Source organism: Nipponia nippon, unplaced genomic scaffold (genome assembly GCF_047370975.1).
Source record: "Nipponia nippon isolate SJK-2023a ecotype South Korea unplaced genomic scaffold, ASM4737097v1 scaffold_4, whole genome shotgun sequence".
Taxonomy (NCBI): domain Eukaryota; kingdom Metazoa; phylum Chordata; class Aves; order Pelecaniformes; family Threskiornithidae; genus Nipponia; species Nipponia nippon.
The window spans coordinates 35,453,743-35,473,792 of record NW_028262358.1 but is presented as its reverse complement, the minus strand read 5'-3'; the positions used below and the strand labels follow the sequence as shown (position 1 = coordinate 35,473,792).

Below are 20,050 nucleotides of genomic sequence, written 5' to 3'. Positions count from 1 at the left end.
CCAAATTCCAGTTTTTCCTCAGTCAGGTCACAGCCTTGAGGTGACTCTCATTACCTAGCTCATTCTAGGTAAATGCCTTAACTGGAGGGCTATTGGGCAGGAGCCTTGGATTTTTTCTTTTCATGCTTTACTTGAAAATGCTCAAAAACATGCACATCTAGAAAGTAAGTAGAGGTTGTAGTTTGTGATGGATTTATGCTGGGACTGATCAGAGCTTTACAATGCGGAGGCTGACAAATATGAGCCTGAGCTTGGAGCTACCAAGCTGGTGTGGATATACCTGTGGCTTCATTGTAATGAGCAACAGGAAAGTTTGGGGGAATAGGAAAACCTTCTCCCGTTGCACCTTGTATGGAACAATCTGGGAACAAGTCCTAATCCTGGTTAGTGGGGCAGGGAAGAGAAAAAACCATGTGTTGCCCACTACAACACCCCTTTAATTTAAATATTGGACTAAAAAGGCAGGTATTTATTATCTTGTTTTGGTTTTGTAGGGATTGAGAGTTGTCTTCTTATCTCATGCCACTCTTTCCCTCCCTGGTCATTTCTGAAAGTTCACAATTTCTTACAAGCTTGGCTGTGAGTAGGGGGAAGTGGAGCCTCAGGCTTTAGGGAACTGGGCAATAAGAAACTGAGTCCAAAAGGGCAGAATTCAGACAATATGAAGTGAGAGATGGAAGCTGAACTGCTGCTGACATTTCCATTACCTGTTCTTCTCTCTTTTGGGTGACAGCCTGCTTTCCAAAAGGAGCAGAAATCTTCAGATTTTTCTAAGACCTTGCAGGTTCATATCCATCATTGTATCAACCTGAGTTTATATAGCCTATCTGGCTTTCCTTTTTTAAAAAAAAATATTTTCCTTGTTTTGTTTGTTTTCAGCAAAATGGTAGGGATTTTATTTATATTTTCATATTTAATTCAGTATATTTCATTTACCAGGAGAAGTAATTGAGTACATGATGGGTACTTTTTCACTTACAATGCTCTGATATATTCATTCCTAATATAACTCTGCTGACTTTGGTTGCAGCTGAGCCAATCTAATCGTAAATAAATGAAGCTGCATGCTGCAATGTTGTTTCCGGACCTGATCACAGGTTAAAATTAACTTGATTTTTACCTGTTAGCATGATTCCATGGTGGTACCTTTTAGTAATGATGGTGACAGCCATGGGTATCCTAGATAGACAGCTGTAGGTATCCTAAGACTTTTCCAGGGTAATTCTGGCTTCATGGTAGTCACTGGAAGTGTAGTTGTGGGTCAAGTAAGTTTGATAGTGTGGGAGTTTTGATTTAAGACAGTGACTCCTGGAAAGGAAAAAACCAATTTTCTACAAAAAGTTCCTGGACCAGAATTTTGGTACATATCATAATATGAATATTCTCATTTTTCTTCCAGTATGTAGGTTTTGTCCTCATCCATACATATGAATACAATAATTTTTGTTTTTTTACAGTGGTCTCTTAAGCAGCAATAATGAACATACATAGTAGATGAAATGTTTCTGTCAATCTTTTTGTTTTGAATTATAGGCTGGGATCAGAGAAAGAGGAGAAGAAAAGCTAGGATTGCAGCCCAAAGCTGACAAGAACTGCTGACTAAAAATAGTTGACCTTGCTATGTGCAAATAGTCTTTTAGCAGGTTTAGCCTCCCTTGCTGCCAAAGGCATCCTCAATTTTCAGACCCTGAAGAAGTAACTATTCTATTTATTGCTATTTCTACTGTAACCTGTAAAAAATTTTCTCATATTTAACTTATTTAGAGACACTCCCTTTCAAAACTAGTAAATACATATGAATGTGTAGAGTGCTTTTCATTTGCATGTGAGTCAGCTGACCCAACTATTATTTGTTCACTTCTGCTGTTTTCCCATTAAGCTGCTTCTATCCAGGCAAGCTTTTAGTAGGTGTTTTGTCCTGATAAGCAATGTGTAAATCTCTTGCCTGGCCTCCATCCCTTGCAGTATTGCCTTTTACACCACACTTAGCAAGTGCTAACAGCCCGGCCTGTGCTTGCTTGACAAGTAAATCACTGGGTGCTGGTTTGCTAGTCCAACAACTTGCACAAAAAGATAAAATGGGTATTTCATGGGTATGTGGGAATTTCCCCTGGTTTTGCTTTTCCTCAGTGGTGGAGCCACCTCCCTGGTGGTGGAGGTCCTCCCTCTGGGGAAGCTGATACCTTTCAAGTGGTTTGGAAATGGTGACGTTTGGGGAGACTGTGTTAAGAGGTACAAAGTGAGAGCTTGGCTTAAAAGCTGGGGTGAGGGCTTGGTAGTAAACTTCAAGCCATCCAATGAAGGGTCTTACAGACATTTTTCAGATGCTCTTGTGTGTATAGGCCAAAAGGGTGAATGGGGAACAAGAGGTCTCTCTGGCTTCAGTGGTAGCTGCTGAATGATCAGCATTTTGGAAAGCTGGTCTCTCTCTTGCACACAAACTTAGAAGTCTGCTTCCCCCCACCGCCCATTTTATTGTCAGCGTGAAAAATCATCTTCTAGCTAACAGAATTTTAGCTTTGAACAAGTAGCTGAAAGAAGCCAATGTTTTGCATGGAAATTAACATGCCACAAATAAGGCAAAGGTTTGCTGGTATGGAGGGCAGTGAGACAAATGCCAGGTTTACCTGCATAGGAGACTGCAAAAGCTGAGAGGCAGCTCTAGTGGTGCAAGTCCTCCCTTGTCATGTATAAATGAGTCTGAGTTATATGGACAAGAGAAGTAAATGTGCCAGGACTCAGCTGCTGGTGAGCCAGAGCGTGTTACACAAAGGCGGACTCACTTCTTAGTGCATGCTTGCTCTTAGTCCGTGTCGTTCTTCCTCCTTTCCTGCCTTATTGGTCCCACTAGCTCCATCTCCACTGACTCTGTACCCAGTTCTGTACCAGTCCCTGCCATCCAAAACGTGGAGCTAAGAAGTAGAATTAGTAAAAGAGGACCTAAGCACGAGCTTGGCAGTGCACCAGAAAGGAATAATAGTTCTAATGACATTTTCGTCATTAGAAAACTTACATTTGGTAAGGACGCTTAAGGGATTTCCTTACCTTCTGTGCGGTACTTCCACATTGTTTTTATTTCACAATGTGAATAAAAGCCTGTGGGTAAATGTTTCATCACTTTCTGTGGATTGGAAGTGGATCTCAGTCCCTCAGCTAGACTACAATGTATTTATACTAACTGCATTAGAACTTATTTGGTGCCATTTTTCCCCCACTATTTTTAGGTCTCAACAGCTATTTATCTAACCTGTTCTGAGACTATATGCAAATGCCTGGAAAGTCCCAGTCGTTTGTACAGTCTAGTGAAGAGAGTGAGAAATATCTAAACAATCAAATTGAAAGTCACCCTCCCTAATTTGTGTTCAGTAAGTTCCACTTACAAAAAAAAGTCATGCCTTTCTGATCACTCCCCCACCCTCCTCAATCCCCCCCAGATTGCTTGGAAAAATAGGACAGCAATGAAAGTCAAATTAGAATGGAAACTGCCACCCGCTGTAAAGGTTGTCCTAGGAAAACTCTTATTACACTTCATCTGTCACAGCAAAACTGTAAATAAAATATAAAATGAGAGCTTATATAACTGCATAGCCGTCATGCTTGTAGTTTTTTTGCTAGCATTTGAAACTTCTGTATTAGACTACCTTGTCCACTGTGTGCTTACACATTGTGCCTAATGAAGTTGTAACTGCTGCTTATGATAAGGTCAGATAATTCAGGGAGGGGGAGATACAAACTTGCTCAGTAAATACTAATGCATTTCCATTCCCAAATCCACACCCTGCTCATCTGGCCTGCTGAGAAAACCGTGCTCTTTAGTAGAAACAGGGCAAGACCTTTTGAACTAGCAATTCTGCTGTCCGTCACAGCCTGACCTGATAATATCATGTGCTCCAACTGAGTTCTGCGTATTTTATACCACCAAGAAACCTAAGAATACAGTCGCTGAGTAACTAAGTACACGAATTATATTTGTTACAGCAGTAACTGGATCTATGTTATCTTTAGGACAGGTCCTTACATTCCCCTGTGACAGCAGCGTGCTGGCTGAGTGAAGGAACCTGCAAGATGCTCAGGCTTTCACTGATGCCCATAACCAAATTAAGAAGTGCAAAAATCAGTGGAGTGTTACAGCTAGGCAAAATGAATAATGCAATATCCAGACATCTCTAAAGCCATGTGTTTGCTCTGGGATGTATACCTATCTTGGGAAAGGACACAACTCCTGTCTTACTCATTGCACAAAATTCTGCCTGAAAGGAGGTGGTTCCTAGAGGTGGTTCTGCAGCTCTGTCAAAAGCTGCTTTCCCAGCAGCTGCGTGTAGCTTTGATGTGTGTCCTGAGCTCTGAGTAGCAAAACTTTTTGTTTAGCTCCAGCGGGAGGTATATCTCTGCTTACAAGTCTGTCATATCCAACCCAGTCTAATAAATACTACTGGTTTTCCCTCTTTCTTACACATAGCTGTCCCTGGACCTTTATCACACTGAGGACGATATCTACAAGCTCTCGCTGGTGCTGGAACCAAGGAACTCCAAATCTGTAGGTCATCTTTTATTGCATTTTGACATATTGCTTATTTTGTCTGCATGCAGTTGATTAAATTTTTAAATGACAGTTAATGGGTTTCCTTATTCATATTCACATAAAGCTTTTTAGTGTGCATGCTTGTATAGTAAACACAGTCACTCTTTATAGGTTTTAGTGTATATTGGGAGAAGTAAATAGTGAAACATGCCAGATTCCATTATTAATTATTTTTCAACAAAACCTCTGCAAGTCCTGGAAAACATAGTTCTGCTTTATGTGAAGATATCCTTTGTAAGTTTACATCAATTATTTATTGCATGACCATTACTTCATTTTCTGGATGCTGATGCAGTTATATAAAACAACACTGAGTCCAAAGATGTGTTTTAGGTAAGGCACAGCATTAGCTGTAGTGTTTTAAAAACTGTTTGCTTCTTTAGAATTGGCTGTATCTTGGGTTCTCAAGCAAAGTTTAAACACCTCAGAATAGATATTACTTTTTTTTAGTATGTGCAACCTAAGATAATGCTGCATTGATGCATTTTTCATTATGTTTTGCAAGTCTGAGGATACAGATAGATCTCCTAATAAGTAGTGGAATTTCATTTAAAGTATTACTCTCTTTTCTGTTGCCAAAGTTTGGGAACTCCTCTTCCCTCTGAGCATTTCACCAGTGCATTAACTTCCTTGTTACCTGTCATATCCAGCACATGATGCTCTCAGGCTGAGCCCTCGCAAGTCTGGGAAACTAAGCAGGTCTGGAAATGCTTAGCAGGGTGTGAAAGCAGAGTCCAGTAGTCTGAGGTGATTCATTGCAGTGCTTTTTACGTTTTTGAGGTATTGTTAAAAGCAAGCAAGGAAGCAGAACCCCTTAATTTCCAAGTATAGGGCTTCTCTGGATTTTAAGATAGTTTATCACTCTTGGAGACCTGTTTGAGGACTACATGTGTGTGTGCTTTCAATGGTGGATGATGAGCAATATTAAGAAAGCTATTGAGTATTTCCATCGTCAACACTAACTCGGTTTGAACACATGGAATTTCATTACTGAGTCTCCAATCCTTGTTGGGTATGATTTGACCACAACAGTTCCCATTTATAGCAGTCATTCTGGCTCCCTTGTGCTCCCATTACTGCCAGCAAAGCTGATTTGTTACAGCTCTGTGCTGTGGAAGGACTAATGGGTCACTACTGTAAATGAAGAAAATTTTCACGTTGCCGCTTTGATCTCAAGCCTGAGCTTTAAGAAGGACGAAAGCAATATAAACAATGCTGTGAACTTTAGCAGTACCCAGCAATTGTGGGAGACTTCTGTGTAACGATCAATGAATAACCAGTGACACCGAGCTGTTGCAGCACCCTGATGGGCAAAAAGCTACAGCTGCATCGACAGAAGCCCGACTATTTGAAGCATACTTATGTTTGATGGAGTGCCAAAGCACACAAGCTATATTAAAGGGGAAAGAATCTGTACGGCTTTTGTATGTGGAAAAATTTGTCAAAGGCAACGTGACAGCGTAGTTCTATCGTTCCAACTGTTCCTCGATTTATTGTCGTACGGGTACAACTCCCGCGCAGGTGCACTGCAGAGGAAGTGCCTCATGCTGCTGCAGTCATTTTCAAGGCAAAAGTGGAGCTGATCCATTAGCATCCCCTGTCAACAAGGACTTGAGCAAGACTTTCATTCTGCTAAAACTAGGAGGAGACTCTTCAGTCAGTGTAGCAGCCTAAAAAATTACTGAAGACTGAGCCCCAGTTGTGCTGTAGCATCTCCCTGTCACACTGTCCTGCTTTTCCCTGCCCGTTAGTTATCTTCTTGTTGGGAGTTTTTACTAATACAGCTGTTGGCTAGAAGACAACTCTGCCTGGTACAGTTATGCCACTGAAGACACACTTACATAGATTTTTTTGCTTTTGAGTAGAACTTATTTCAACGCCAAAATACACAGATGTTTTTACATCCATCTGAAAATGCTTTTTCAGTCTACGATGCCATTATCCCTGTGCTGGTGAAACAGATAGGAGATACAGGCTGAATCACAGAGAGCATGACCAGGTACAGTGGTTCTGAACGTTCAGCTAGGTAGCCTCCGGACACTGGTTAGTACCTTTCCTCATAGCATGCCTTTCAAATACATAAATGAAATCATGATTGTTCATATGAGTCTATGAGTGAAATAGGAGGAACTGACGTTGCTCTTTGGCTAGTGCGCAGTAACATGAAGTTTTGTTGTAGCTTGTCAAAAAACATAACAATTGAATGAGGCTTCAAATGAAATAGCCCAGAACAAAGAGGAATGCTCCAGTGGATTCAGTCTCTTTCTGCCATTTTGCACTCGGGCCAGCAGGAGTTAAAAGCTCTCTGTGAGGACTTGGTAGTCTAGCACCACTCTGACACTTTGAGACTGATGCTTTGAGTCCCTTTAGTCTAAGATTTTTTTTAAGAGAAGGCACATTTCAAATTTCTTCTCTGATCATAGCTGTAAGAATATCACAATACTGGCATGTTACATGTTACCATGTAACACGTCATCTTTAAAAGATTGCTGCATTTCTGCATGTTTTTAGAGGAAAAACACTTGCCAGCATGTTGATCCATCACTGTGTGGTGACAATAATTTTAGGATTAAAACATTCTGTAAGTGCTTTTGGCATATAGAGCTGGATGTCCAGGTTCTCTGTATTTCCTGTTGGAACTGAATTCTGTGGATACAGGGATTTTTTTCCTTCCTTAAACTTATCTGTGCGGATTTGTATGATGAGTCAAGAGGCACTGAGGAACTGATAAAAGCCATTCTGACAACTGAATAAGGAAAAGCCAAGGGAATAAAACAACCCACTAACACATCTTTCTTTTTTTTCCCTACCAAACATAGTAGAGTATGACCTTGTGACCATTTTTCATCTCAATGTCAAAGTCTACAATACCTTTGTTACACATAATAATAACTAAAATTTTTAGATGGCTTAATGATCTCCCTCTCAACTCACACCAGCTCATAGGGAGAGAGATAGGACCCAGATTTCTTGCTCATCAGCTAATACAGGGACCTTCTGAGGCTGTGGGCCATCTCCCGATCTAAACCATGCTGAAATTTTTCTGCTTGACCCTGCTTCGCCTGCCGGTTGTCCAGTGGCAGATGCAGGGGAAGGCCAGTACGCCATGCAGCATTTTTCATGCTGCCTGGTGGTTTTTGAAGCCTTACCTGAAACTGTGTTCGGGTTTGTCCTATATTTTCTACTTGAACAAGCTGAGCTGCGTGCCAGAGCTTCTCCCAAAGCACTGTAGTGGTCTGGAGGGAGTTGGGTTGTGTGGTCTGTATAACAAATGAGCTGGCTACCGTTTTGTCAGGACCAAGCTGTTTTCAAAACAAAATAGTCTGGTTGGTGTTATCTGGAGAGCAAGTCAAAGGTTACCCCCTTCCTGCTCAGGCTGCCTAGATGAATTAAGCTGTGCATCCTGGCCTACTGTAAATTTGCTCCTGTCCCTGTCCAGGAAGATTTCACTCTTGTTCCACTACGGCATTATCATTTCCCTGCCACATCGTCATAGCACGTCTTAGCTGGAAACCAGTGGGATGGCTGAGTGTGATTCTGTTCTCGCGTCTGCATCCTGCCCTCTTCATGGTGCCAGACAGAGCAGGAGCATTAACTTATCCAGGCCACCGCAGTCCCTCGTGTGGCTCCTGGGCACAGTTCTTCCAGCAGGGTGCTGGGGCCAGGCTGCATCATGACAGCCGGTTCCTCGAGGGCTGTACCAGGAAGGAGAAAAGCAGATTTCTGGGCTTGCCTATTTCTGATGCCCACTGTGTCCAGAGACCCTCCTTGCTTCCCCCTTCCTCCAAGTCTCGTTGCTGTTGAACCCTCCGGAGACAGCAGTGAGGAAAGTCTGCCTGGTTTTGCTTCTGAGCTCATTGGGCACTGCCACTGCCGGCGTAGCTGCAAGATGCTACAGAAAGCCTGTAGAAAGCCTAACTGAAGCTGTTAGCAGAGGCAAGCAACCCTTTAAAACCCTGCCTGATGTTTTGCTAAGCACATTTTAGCCTTTCAGTACTTAAAGGGGGCTTATAAGACAGATGGGAACAGACTTTTTAGCAAGGCCAGTAGCAATAAGACGAGGGGTAATGGTTTTAAACTAAAAGAGGGTAGATTCAGACTAGATATAAGGAAGAAATTTTTTACAATGATGAGGGTGGTGAAACACTGGAATGAGTTGCCCAGAGAGGTGGTGGATGCCCCATCCTTGGAAACATTCAAGGTCAGGCTCGATGGGGCTCTGAGCAACCTGATGTAGTTGTAGATGTCCCTGCCAGTTGCAGGGGGGATGGACTAGGTGACCTTTAAAGGTCCCTTCCATCCCAAAGCATTCTATGATTTTTACAGCACAAGGACTCCAGTAGTTTGTGGCTGTAGCTCTGACATACAGAGCTACTTTTAGCAGGAAATTCAACTTCATAATTCAGATTTTAAAATCTTTGTATTCTGATCCATCTCTCAGCAGCCTACCTCCCCGACAACCCCTAACAAGCCAGTAGTGCCACTGGAGTGGGCATCTGGAGTGGTACCAAAACCCGACCCTACCGTCATTAACAAGCACATACGTAAGCTGGTGGATGTAAGTATTTGGAAGGATATACTGGTCAAAGAGAATGATAGCTTTGATATTGTCATCATTATAATTAATTTCAAGCTTTTCAAGAGATTGTTATGGTTGGGATGAATTTCAGACATCCGATAACAAATTTGAGCCTTTACTGATACTTTCAGAGATATTTATTTTATTCCTGCAACCACTGATGGGATATTAGTAGGCAGGTTTCTTGAAACAAAGGAGCAAACTTTCAGGAGCATCCAAAGCCTGGCTGCTGTTCAATGGGTTTGATTAGCAAATATAAAGTCAGAGGGCAAAGTTGAGTTTTTGCAGCTCTAGTCACCCAGTTTATGTCTAACAGACAGCTGGAAACAAAAATACTCAGAAACAAGGACTCACACATTACTAGGTCCAGAGAAGGTTTCCGGAAACCCTATTTCTGGTTTTCCACTTGGTGTAATTTGACTGTCCGGAGCATACTACATACGGTAAAGAAAGCACTGTCTTGGTATCGCTTTAAAAATCTGGGCATGAGGTCATGAAGAATTATAGCTGGGATCTTTCAGCTTCAGTTTGGAAGGTGACGTGTTAGGTAATGCAAACAAAACCAAACACTACCAGGTTCCTTTGGAGAGACTGAACCCTGTTGTGTTGATGTGTAAGGGACTTTTATTTATGTGAGCAGCATGCAGAGGAACCAGGAATGTGTTGTAGATAATGAAGCAAGATTTCCTTCTGCTTTTTACAAATCAGTAACTAAGTCTGAGAGGAACTATTAAATTCTGACCTCATCTGTGTTGCAGGTCATTAATTGGGATTATGTTGTTAAGATAACTTAAAGTCTTCAGTTCTCTCAGACTTCAAATATATCTTGTGTTTTACTTTTTGTACATGCTCTTTCTTTAAAAAAGTTTCATTTTTCTCTTAACGTGGGATGCCAGAAGTGCACATGCTGTTCCTGTATTGCTTTTGTCAGTGCCATATGTGTTGATAAAAATCACTCCGCATCCAAACCTCTCTTTGATAGCTTGTTTAAATAGGAAGTCTGTTGCAACTCCTTAATCTTTCCAGAATGTGCTGGGTGAGGGGTTGTTCTTTTTCCTGTGGGCGGGGGAGATGCAGTCCCCCATTCCACAATTTTGGCCTGGTTCAGGACATATGATCTTGAGTCTGACAGGATTAAAACATGGTTTGGGGCTGTTATGGATACAGCTTACCAAGAGGCCCACAGCACTCTGCACAGCTGTCTTCATTTTGCCAATCTTTGTCATTTACTAGCTGCTTTGAGTTGTGCTTTAAGGCATTATTTTTATTACTAAAAGTGTTGAATACTACTTGGGTTTGCATATTGGTTCCTTCTTGATGATGTATTTTTGAGGGCTGCCAGTCATTGGTTACAGGTCATTTGACAGGTGCTTAGAAATTGGCTTCATCACGTTCTTGTTAAAATAAGGACGATGCAAACACCTTTCAGAGGTCTCAGTGTATTAAATTCTTGTCTTTGTCAACCAAATCTTAATCTAATGAGAGTGTTTGTGCTTCAATATGTGTCTTTCAGATAGTCATGTTAACTTTGACAGTCATGTTTTTCCCATCAGCATCCCACGTAGCTTTAATGCCCCTTGCACATCTCTGTAATCAGTAAGACAGAATATAGTAATTCCTTAGCAGCTAAGGAGGGATTCCACCATTTTATGTGACCTTTTAAATTTGATCCCATGTCTGGTTTTACTCAGTGGCGAGCTGGGGATTGATGGGAGGGAATGGTGGTTAGATACAAAATGCTCCGGATCTGGATGTCAAAGTATTGGTAAAAAAATCAGACTGAAACAGTGGCAGAGCAGGAGTGACCGACTAAAAGAGAAGTGAAACCAAAAACATCCGAAATACTCATGGGAAAGCTTCTGTTGGGTTGTTTTTGTTTTATTTCTTTTTTTGTGATTAAAAAGCATACTTAATGAAGCAAAGGGAATATGTCACGTGGGACAGAATTTTAGTGACATTTCCCATAAAAAAGAAAAATAAAGCAAGAATAATTATGTCTGCAGAGGTGTGGAGGACCATCACTAGATAAACACTGAGGACAAGTTTTCTTTAAAATTTAGGCATTTTTCCCCCTACAGTCCAATAAATATGCATATTGAAGTACCTAGTAGGAATAAAAGGAATAAAACAAGGCAGCAGAGCATCTGATTAGTAATGCTGAACATTAAGTTACATGTAATTATAGGTTGAAGAGTTGGTATAGATTCAGGATTGGCTAGATATTAGGACAATAATTTCTTTTTTTTCCCAGTCTGTCTTTAGGAACTACGATCATGACCATGATGGCTATATTTCTCAGGAAGACTTCGAAAGTATAGCTGCCAACTTCCCCTTTTTGGATTCTTTCTGTGTGCTAGACAAAGACCAGTAAGTTTGGAGATTTCTATGTGTTTTTTTTCTTTTCCTCAATTTAAAAACTCATGAAAACCAGATATTGAAGAAACAGCGTCTCCCCAGCTTCTTGTCTCTGACCTCTCAAGGAACTGAAGATCACTGAAGGCTGAATTCTGTTCTCATTTAACTTCTTATGCTGTAGTTGGTTCTATAAGCCCACCCAAGTTGGAGTCCTGCTTTACCTGGTACTTTAAAAATCATTTACATAATAGCTTAATGAGGAATTCCTGCTGGGACTGAGTGAAAACCCCGAGAGTACCATCAAATTACAGTGGAGATGCTGTACCCAGACCAGGCACCAGACTGATGAAACAAATAAGTTGTGTACGGAACAGGGGAAAAGAGTGTATGTAGCAGAGAGAGGGTAACAAATATTCCGGGAGGTATATATATTTCCTAGCCAGTTGGGCTTGATAATTCTTGTTGTCCAAAATCTGTTTGGCTGTCAAGGCTGGTGGCCAGCCAGGGGCACAACTGCTTGCTCTGTGTAGGCAGTAAGTCAAGATCCTTCACTTAATGTCCTGGTCTGTGCTCTGATACCATGAATAGGTGAGAAACCAACGTCCATGCTATAATTTCAGTGTTTGCTGCTTAATGAAGGATAAGAACCACAAAGGCTTTTTTCTGCCAGGACAGCTGCAGCTCTTTCAAAGAACGTACTTTGTGTGCTGCCTGCTTTTTGCAATGAGAAAACCCTGAATTGTTCAGTGCCGCGAGCAGTGACAGATTTACTCTACTTTTTTTTTCCCCTAACAGAGATGGTCTTATAAGCAAAGAAGAAATGATGGCTTACTTTCTGAGAGCTAAATCACAGTTCCAGTGTAAAATGGGACCAGGGTTTATTCATAACTTTCAGGAGATGACCTATCTTAAACCAACTTTCTGCGAGCACTGTGCAGGATTTGTAAGTATGTTTTTAATAATAGTATATCTTAAACACAATTTTTTACCCTTTAACGTAGACAGGGTGAAACTGGCTCCACGCATTGCTAAAGCCTCTTGGCCAAATATCTCATTGCATTCAGAAACACAAAACATTTACTCATGTTGTAGCTGTGCTATCCAGTTTTGTTTCAGTGGTTCCGGAATACTGGCATTTGTAAGAATTACTGTTGCAGGGGAAAAAATAAAATTATGTTAGCTAAAGGATATTAGAGACTATATGAATGGCCTTACTTGGTTTATCTTAAGTTCTTTAATTTGGCTTGATTTCCCATGTAAACAAGCTCGAGGGAAAATGGGTGTCTGGAACAGAGGATGTAGATGAAGCAAAAGGCGTTCTTTCTCAGGAAATTGCACATGGCAACATAGCTATGTTCATAATTCTCTGAATGGCCATAACAGCCTTAATCCTTGCTCTATTGAACTAACAGATATTCTAATTTGGTCAAGAAATCAAAAGTGCTTCCAGCAGTTCTGTACAATAAGATTTTTTAAATTTATTTGAGTTTTTTGTGTTGTTTTTTTTTTAATTTGCTTTTTCTCTCAGCCATAATTTACCGGGTGGCACTTATTAGAGTGCTTTATACATAGCTGGGAAATAATTGTTTTTGTGAATATTTGTGTTGCTTGTAAAGCTCCTCCAACTTTGTCACTTGAAACCAAGTATAGTAAAGAAAAAGGAATTCCTATGATTTAAAAGTTACATTAATGTACACCCCCTGATGAAATCAAATGTCCACATTTAGACAGCTTAAGGAATAAGGGCAGAGGCCCATGGCCCACATACATGGTGTAAATTCAGAACATGGTCCCCGCTCTCCAGCGGAGATCTGCCTCTGGTATCGGCAGAAAAATCTCCAGCTTGTACTACGTGAACTTTTCCACTAAGTAATACTTTTTCATGGCTGATAGTAACAATAACAGCACTGCTAAGTGCAAAAACGTGCCTCCTCTCAGACCAGCTCTGGTGTTCCTGCTCTTGTCCGTGCTCCCGTCTGTCTTGTTCAGATGCTCGTGGTCCCTATCGCAACCGCTGATCAAGACCACGGGGAAGAAGGAATTCCACCTATTTCCGCTAGAACTGCAAAAACCTTGGAGGTGACATGGTCAATGCTGATTCAGGAGCATGCTGGTGGGCTCTTGAGCTGACAGCTCCAGAAGACCGATGGGCCAGGGGCAGTCACTGGCCCAAGCCTATTGTTTCAGGCTCGGGAAGACGTCATTGCATTTGTGATGCTCGGTTCATGTTTGGAAGGCTTCCATAGCAAAGCAAGGCCCGAGGACTGCCCTGCAATGTCCTCTCCACCAGATATTTTTCTCCTGCATCAACTTGCTAATTGGCCATTGTTGGATTTTTCACATCTCCCTGATTACATCCAGTGCAGGAATACAAATGAGTGAGGGGTTGTACAGGAAATGGAAATAAGGTCATTTTTCCTGTCAGCTCACTGAAGTCATTGGCATTGTCCTGTGGATGAGTTGGGCTGATAGGACAGGAACCAACTACAAAATCTGCTGCGTGTTTGTTCTGCATTTCAGTGCTGCTCATCCATGGGCAGGAACTTAATTTCGAACTGATGCACTGATTCACAGTCAAAATAATGTGCACTGACAGTGCAGCAGGATGAATTGACATGACAGTGCAATCCATGCAGCATCCAATAAAATATCTGTTATTAAAATGATATGAACTTCAAATGTCAAGCTAAAACCTAATGCCATTAGGCAGCGCAAAATTGATATGCCCATGGCCAGCCACAGTTCCGTCCCACAGCTTGAGTTGCACCACATGGCAAGGTAGGTGACCAGCCATCCTGCCAAGCTTTATAATACGAATTTGCACAGATCCTCTTATCTTGGAGCTGGCTCAAGCCAGCTTTGCAGCAAAGCTGTGTCAGACAGATTCAAAGCTTTTTAGGTCAGAATTCATGACATGGCACTTCAGCTAAGCTTTGCTGCTGTGTGTAATCATGACAGTGGCACCAAATTTGAGTAGGAGGAAGGTACAGAGCTAAGAAGGTGAGGAGAAAGCTCTTCAGTGGGAACAGATTAGAGCTTAAATGAAAGAAGCTATAATCCATGTCTCTTACGGTGATCCTGGCAAAGAGACCTGGGAAAAAAGTCATGTAAAGCTGAGCAGCGACAACCCTGCTGCTGCTCTTCCAAGAGGGATGGGAGGGCTCCACCATCGCTGCCTGACCACAGGCATTAGCAGGAAAAGAGCAAGCAGCAGGCCTTCTATGGACCCTTCTTCCACTGTTGCTGCTTCTGTTCTTTCATTCATCTTTCTTCCACTCTGTCTAATCTGTTTTGCTTTTCCAAGCCTCCATTTTTCCTTGCAAATTCTTTTTTGCAGTGTATGGATTTTCCCTCCCCCCCCCCCACCCCCCCGAATCTTCCTGTTCTGTTTATTTTACTCTTTCCTTTGTATTCTGAATGTTCTCTGGCCCTTCCTTTTGAACGTTTCTTTAATGACCGTATTCACCCCCTGCATACTGTGCATGGGTTCTTATGGTGAGAAGCCACATGCAGTTTCAACTGCCTGGATGTGCTCACCCTCCCCGGTAATGTTTTGAATGAGGTCAGGGTAAATAAACACTTCAGTCCCCAACCTTTTTCCTTTAATGCTAGGGCTAGAAAAACTGCCCCTTCCTCTATCTGCCTCTCAGAGTGAAAATGTTTGGTTTTAAAATGGGGTGGCCGTAGATACAGCACTTCTGAGTGTATAGATAATGATTTGCTAGGGAATTTTCCTACTTCCAAGCAATCCTGCTCATGTTGCAATGAAAGGTTCCCAAAAGTGGGACTGCACACACTGCCTCCTGGAAGTTTAGCATTTGGTTGTTATGTACATCAACAGGACAGTTTCTGGGAGGAGGCAAAGATGGAATTTAGTGGCTTTTCTGCCCGTTTCAGTCTTCAACCTTTTTTTTAAATGGAAAAAGTCTGAGCAAATCTGATTGCTATGGCTGGGTCTGCTGGGGACCAGTATGGGAACCAAGAACCTAATTTGTATCCCCAGTGGTGTTTTCTTCTGCTGTGTTTGAATGGCATGGGTCACTCATGTATCTGGAGAATGGATGTACACTGGAAATTCCCTCGCAGATAACATTAAGTGAGCCTAAAAGCAGAACGTGCTCTGCTGGTTTCAGTAAGCTTGATATAATAGCAATTTTTCACCTGTTCCTGGAAGCAAATCTCATCTGTGTCTCTCTTTCTCTAGTAGTCCCACTGTAAGTAGTAAAAACAAGGGGGAAGCCACACAAGTCTTATCACAATTAGAGGGGGAGGTCTGCCTAACAGGAAGGGTGTTAAGAGCAGTGATATCCTGTTTGTGCTTTTGTAGCCATTGGTACTTCCTTATTGTGACCTTGTTTTCCTTCCGGCTTTCTTTTCTGATTCCTTGACGTTCTTTTGTCTTTCTTTGCAGCTCTGGGGTATAATCAAACAAGGCTACAAATGCAAAGGTAAAGAAATATTGCATGGATTTTTCCAGCTATAGATGGCGGGTTTTAGCACAAGTAGGTCAACTGTATTTTTTACTAGAATGACATCCGTTCATCCAAATTTTGCTTATACGCTTGGTACTGTCCGTGAAGAGGGACTGCTGGTACGTTATGAAGTCTCAGGGCATTAGGGGACATAGCACCCGGTAGGAACACACAGGTTCTGTGAGCTAAAGGTCCAAAGCAGCCACTGACTCCACGAGGTGTCACTTTCTACCAGCAAAGACCTTGCATCTTGGAAAACCAAGTGTCCTCATCTTAACACCGAGACATCCTCAAATATATCTGCTGAGACTTGGGGTCAGGAAAAGGCCTGCTGGCAATGCTGTCTGTCATGTACATCCGCATGCCTGTAGTGAAGCCTAACTGGTCTTGCAATGCAATACTGGCTGAGCTAGAAATAGAGAAATACTTAATTCCTAGACCGCCCAGCAGATCTCATTACAAGATCTTCTGCAGACATTCAACTTAAAAAAAACCCTAGAGCTTTTACAGCTCTCTCTGTTGCTTTCATAAAATGTTTAATTTCTTATGCAGTACTTCCACCATATTGAGCAGGTCAGACCAAGAATGACATTGTAGTCGTCCTCACTGGCTTTAAAGTCCTGGACCTATTTATTTCTCAAGCATCCCAGCTCTGGCTGAAGGGTGCTGTTTATTTTCACAGTTGTAGTTGCGTCTCAATTGTTCACAGGGGAATATTCATGCTGGAGCTTCATAGTTGTATTTATATGCACTCTTTTCCCTTAGTCTTACACTGGCTTCCAGAAGGGTGAAGCATTGGCAGGATTGTGGAATACACTGTATTCCTGTCTCCCTCTCCGCCCATGAACATCTCTTCCTCAGAGAGGGGTGGGGAAAATGTGCATGGCTAAACCAACGTATGTAATTCAGCTATTCCTGATTACTGTCATCTGAGCAGCTACGAAAGGGCTAGTTGGGGTCTATACTTCTACTGGTAGGATGAGGGAAGGAAGGCAGGGTTTTGTCACAGCAGCCCTGTAAACTCAACTTGAGATCTGAAAGCTGAGCTCCGTCCTGCAACATTGCTTTTAACAGTGGCCCAGCGGAGAGAGAGCAAAAGTGGTTCTGTAGAGTCAAAATTATAGGCAATGGAGCATGAGAGTAAGAGAGCAGAGCTGCTCACTCAGATCTTAACGTGGTCGACAAGTGTAATTAGTGCCTGCCCTTTGTTGCAGCAGCTACCAGCTGCTCCGTATGCCAGCATCACTAGAGTGCTGCACCCATTATGAATGATTTCTGCCTTTGAGCACAGAGCTGCCATCTTCTGTTTTGAACCTCTGAATCTGTGCTAGCAGGGGGAGGGAGCGAGTTATCTGTTCAGGTCTGCTGCTTACCCCAGCACGGTGGGTAATGAGATAAAGCTAGACTGTGTGGTCTACAAGTGATGAAAGAGGTTCTTCACTGCCAAGAGAGATCTTTTTTGTATTGGGAGGGGGTGGGGTTATTACCTTTAGGGCAGACAAAACCACAGCTGGGCAGGTACTTCTGTATTAGTCATATGAACAAGGTGGTGGGAGAAACCAGAACTCTCACCTCTCAGAGATGCTGCCCTGAGCAGAATGGTTCTTTTAGCCAAGAGTTATAAACACAACACTTTGGCAATGGCTCACATAGAACAAAATGTTAGGTCATGGAGCAGCAACAGAGAAACAAGGCAGGTGGAAATTTTCAAACAAGGACAAGGGACACAGAGTAGAGAGACCCTGTGTTTGGGGCACACATCTTCCACCCTTTGGCCCTTTCTTGCAGATAAGATCTGTACTGCAGCCACACTTCAGATAAATGTACCTAGTGATGAGTGTACCTGTAGTGATGCAAAGCCCAGCAGAGGCTAGGTGTGCAGGCACTCAGCCAGTTTCATCCAAGTAGATGATACACATCCGCAGAGCTTACTCTGTGCTGATGCTGCTTGCTGAGCTAATTAGGTGAGTTTTAACCTACAGTGTTCTACATTGACCTCCAGCTGTCCTTCCAGAGGCTCAGAGTATGGACACTCCGATGTCTTCTGGCCCAGTGTGTTTACTATAATAGGCCCTGCTGGGTCAAATGAAAAAAACAAACAAACAAACAAACTTTTTTTGGAGACTCATGCAGTGAAGCAGAGGCTTTATGCATGTCATACACAGGATCATACCAATAATTCCAGGTCTCTTCCTTTAAACTAATTTCTCATGAAAATATCACCCCCCTCTTCCCTTCTGCTGCCAGATTTCAATTAATGGCTGCCATGGAAATAACGCTCTTCACACCAAACGATCCATTTCTGTAACTCCCTTCGCACCTTCTGTCAAAGTATTTGTCCTTCAAAGTCCCTCCTGGTATCTGTCTGCTAATAGCCCTGAGGGATTACCAGATAGTTGTGGCTTTCCATTTGGTAACTTGACAATTCCTTTCTTTACAGATTGCGGTGCCAACTGTCATAAGCAATGCAGGGACCTGCTTGTGCTCGCGTGCAGGAAATTTTCCAGAGGAACCTCAGTAGGCAGCAACCATGGCTCCCTGCCTAGCAGTCCATCTCTGCCTCCAGGTGAGAGCACTTTTGTTCCTATTTTAAACCATTTCTGGAATCCTCTGTAATAGCCAGTGTCCTTGCTGCCATTTTTAATTTTTCCTTTGTATCAACACACAGAGCAGCACATGTGCTTTCCACTGCACCATGACTCGTGTTCAGTGCTCAGATTACAACATCCCTTTCTGCAGTGATGACCTTAGTCTCCTGCCTGAGGCTCCCTGTCCTCTATACTGGCACCCCTATCCTAGCTGAAAAGAAATAAAATTATAAATAGGGAAATTGTACTTCTCCTTATAAGCCACTTAGGAGCAGGGAAACATAGGGCACAATTCTCACTCTGCCTTATCCCCTGAGCATGCAGATGGAGGGAGAAGGAAATGCGCGCACATAAGGCCAGAATCAGTTTCCAAGCAGCATATGGGTGTTGCGATAGGACAAGGGGGAATGGTTTTAAACTAAAAGAGGGTAGATTCAGACTGGATATAAGGAAGCAATTTTTTACAATGAGGGTGGTGAAACAAACACTGGAACGAGTTGCCCAGAGAGGCGGTAGATGCCCCATCCTTGGAAACATTCAAGGCCAGGCTGGATGGGGCTCTGAGCAACCTGATCTGGTTGTAGATGTCCCTGCCCATTGCAGGGGGGTTAGACTAGGTGACCTTTAAAGGTCCCTTCCATCCCAAAGCATTCTATGATTCTAGGATATGGATATTTCTAATTATACCACTGCTTCATATAGGGGGTTACCCCCCACCCCCACCCCGGGCTTAAGTTATCTTTTTGTAAAGATCTTGAAGTAGAATATTTAAAATAAACTATTCCACCTTCTCTTTCAGTCCAAGATGAAATATTTGAGTTTCCCAGCGTTGCTGCGGAACACCAGGACCTTGATGGCAGAGCCATCACCCTCGTCACTGGCTCTTCACGGAAAATTTCAGTGCGGCTGCAGAGGGCGACCACCAGCCAAGCAACACAGACAGAACCACTGTGGCATGAGCCAGGCTGGAATGATTCGGGTTCCCATACTTTCCCCAAAATGAAGTCCAAGTTCCATGGCAAAGCGGGGAAGAATAAAGGCTTCGCAAAATGGGAGAACGAAAAGCCCAATGTGCCGGCTGATATAGAGCTAGAAGCTGAGGCCCCACAGCACATACAGAATCACAACGGAATAGAAACCCTCCCAGAAAGACAAGAATCTGAGGTGAGTTACAGAAGCAGTCAAGGCAGTTTAAAATCTGCTATAGTCTGAGGTTTCATAAGGTTATTTTATGAATTTCAGGACGCTTTTTAATTCAAATTTGCCATTGCTTCTTGCACAAGAGTTACTTTCAGAAGAATGCCAAATTATCCATAGATACCCATTTTCTACACTGCAGTGTGCATTTACTGTAACACTGTAACTGGAGGTTTGGCTCCTGGTGTCAGTATGTGCTTTTAGGAGTTGGGCACTTTTCTTTTTGAAAACCATTAAAATAGCCTAGTGGATATCCGACCAAATTCTGTGCTGTTGT

At 42.5% G+C, this 20,050-nt stretch overlaps 1 protein-coding gene across 2 annotated transcripts in view; it reads left to right on the top strand.

Annotated features, from left to right (window-relative positions):
- The window catches only part of RASGRP3 (RAS guanyl releasing protein 3), a 60,201-nt gene that overhangs the window by 31,750 nt on the left and 8,401 nt on the right, over positions 1 to 20,050 (top strand). The window contains exons 10-16 of one of the 2 annotated variants that reach the window (XM_009471835.2): positions 4,460 to 4,537; positions 9,024 to 9,140; positions 11,413 to 11,528; positions 12,312 to 12,459; positions 15,928 to 15,964; positions 18,429 to 18,554; positions 19,376 to 19,740. In XM_009471835.2, coding sequence (XP_009470110.1) covers positions 4,460 to 4,537; positions 9,024 to 9,140; positions 11,413 to 11,528; positions 12,312 to 12,459; positions 15,928 to 15,964; positions 18,429 to 18,554; positions 19,376 to 19,740 — 987 coding nt within the window. The remainder of the gene's footprint in view (positions 1 to 4,459; positions 4,538 to 9,023; positions 9,141 to 11,412; positions 11,529 to 12,311; positions 12,460 to 15,927; positions 15,965 to 18,428; positions 18,555 to 19,375; positions 19,741 to 20,050) is intronic. The other variant, XM_087776968.1, reaches the window with a different exon arrangement.